Genomic DNA, 1,321 nt, shown 5'->3' with positions numbered 1-1,321 from the left:
AATTATGGATGTAGGGGAGCATCCTCATTTTACAGAGAAGGTATCTCGAGAAGCCATATGCTATTTGCCTTTATGTTTATGGAGCCTAACCTAGCAGGGAGGGCCATCATTGTTTTTTAATAATAAAAAGTTTCCTTTTTAGTAGTCAAAATTAAAAACAAGAGGTTTTTAAAAGTAAATCCCCCACATGTTTAGCAGTTTGAGGAACCTCCAAACAGTTTTCCATAGTGGTTGTACTAGTTTGCATTCCCACCAGCAGTGCAGGAGAGTTCCTTTTTCTTCACATCCTCGCCAACATTTGTTGTTGCTAGTTTGAAGATGTGCCATTCTTAACTAGTGAGATTTTTTATTGACGTTTTTAGCTGCCTCACTTGGCATCAATAGGGATGCCCTTAAGCTAATGCCATAGTGTAGACTTCTCTCTAGTTTATGACTGCTTTCATCACTGCCTTTTGGGACATGGAATTTTTTTTGTGTGTGTGGATTGGTGGCAGGTGGTTCAGTGTTTACAGTTGTATCTGTGAGTGAGGGGTCAGGTAAGAGACACAGTTATTACCAGCAGTGGAACTTATATGTAAATACACTAAGTGGAAAATCAGAGGGATTCAGAACCAAGATGTTAAATGGCACAGGTCTTCTTGTTACCTTATTCATTTTGTTCTGCTTTGGGTTTCGCCCAGGGTGTGACTCTGACTGCTGCCATTGGGGGTGCTGACATGCCGGTGGTTATCACTGTGCTGAACAGCTACTCTGGCTGGGCCTTGTGTGCAGAGGGCTTCCTGCTCAACAACAACCTGCTGACCATCGTGGGTGCGCTCATTGGCTCCTCTGGTGCTATCCTGTCCTACATCATGTGTGTGGTAAGTCATGTCAAAAATGAAAGAAAATGTTGCTCTGAAAAAAAGCACTTTTGTCTTTTATTTGCAGTAAAAATGGTGCCAGTTTTCATCTCTCCAGCAGAAAGAGCAGTATCTCATTTGAATAAATTTGCAAGACTTCTTTGAAAGTAACCAAGGGTAGATCATCAGGAAAATGAAATATAAACATTAACATCTTTTGACTCCTACCATCTGGAAATGGCCTATTTCCTTAATTTTTTCCTATACTACATATCTGTGTATTTACTTTTCTGGTCATATTGTATACTGTTTCTCATCTCATGTTTGAAAATCTTACAAGTTACCATCTTGCCATTTCCTTTTTATTAAAATGATTGAAAGTACATTTACGGGACTTTATGCTTGTGTGCCTTATGGATATACAATATTTAATCTTTCTTAGTGCTATATGTACATTGTAGGTTGTTTGATTTTTATTTCTT

At 38.8% G+C, this 1,321-nt stretch overlaps 1 protein-coding gene across 1 annotated transcript in view; it reads left to right on the top strand.

The window, feature by feature from the left end:
- The window catches only part of NNT (nicotinamide nucleotide transhydrogenase), an 82,398-nt gene that overhangs the window by 47,440 nt on the left and 33,637 nt on the right, over nucleotides 1-1,321 (top strand). The window contains exon 17 of the mRNA XM_012721963.1: nucleotides 681-860. Coding sequence (XP_012577417.1) covers nucleotides 681-860 — 180 coding nt within the window. The remainder of the gene's footprint in view (nucleotides 1-680; nucleotides 861-1,321) is intronic.

Source organism: Condylura cristata, unplaced genomic scaffold (assembly GCF_000260355.1).
Source record: "Condylura cristata isolate star-nosed mole 26May11 unplaced genomic scaffold, ConCri1.0 scaffold00007, whole genome shotgun sequence".
Taxonomy (NCBI): domain Eukaryota; kingdom Metazoa; phylum Chordata; class Mammalia; order Eulipotyphla; family Talpidae; genus Condylura; species Condylura cristata.
Note: the sequence above shows the minus strand (reverse complement) of the source record. Positions and strands in the feature narration are given on the sequence as shown.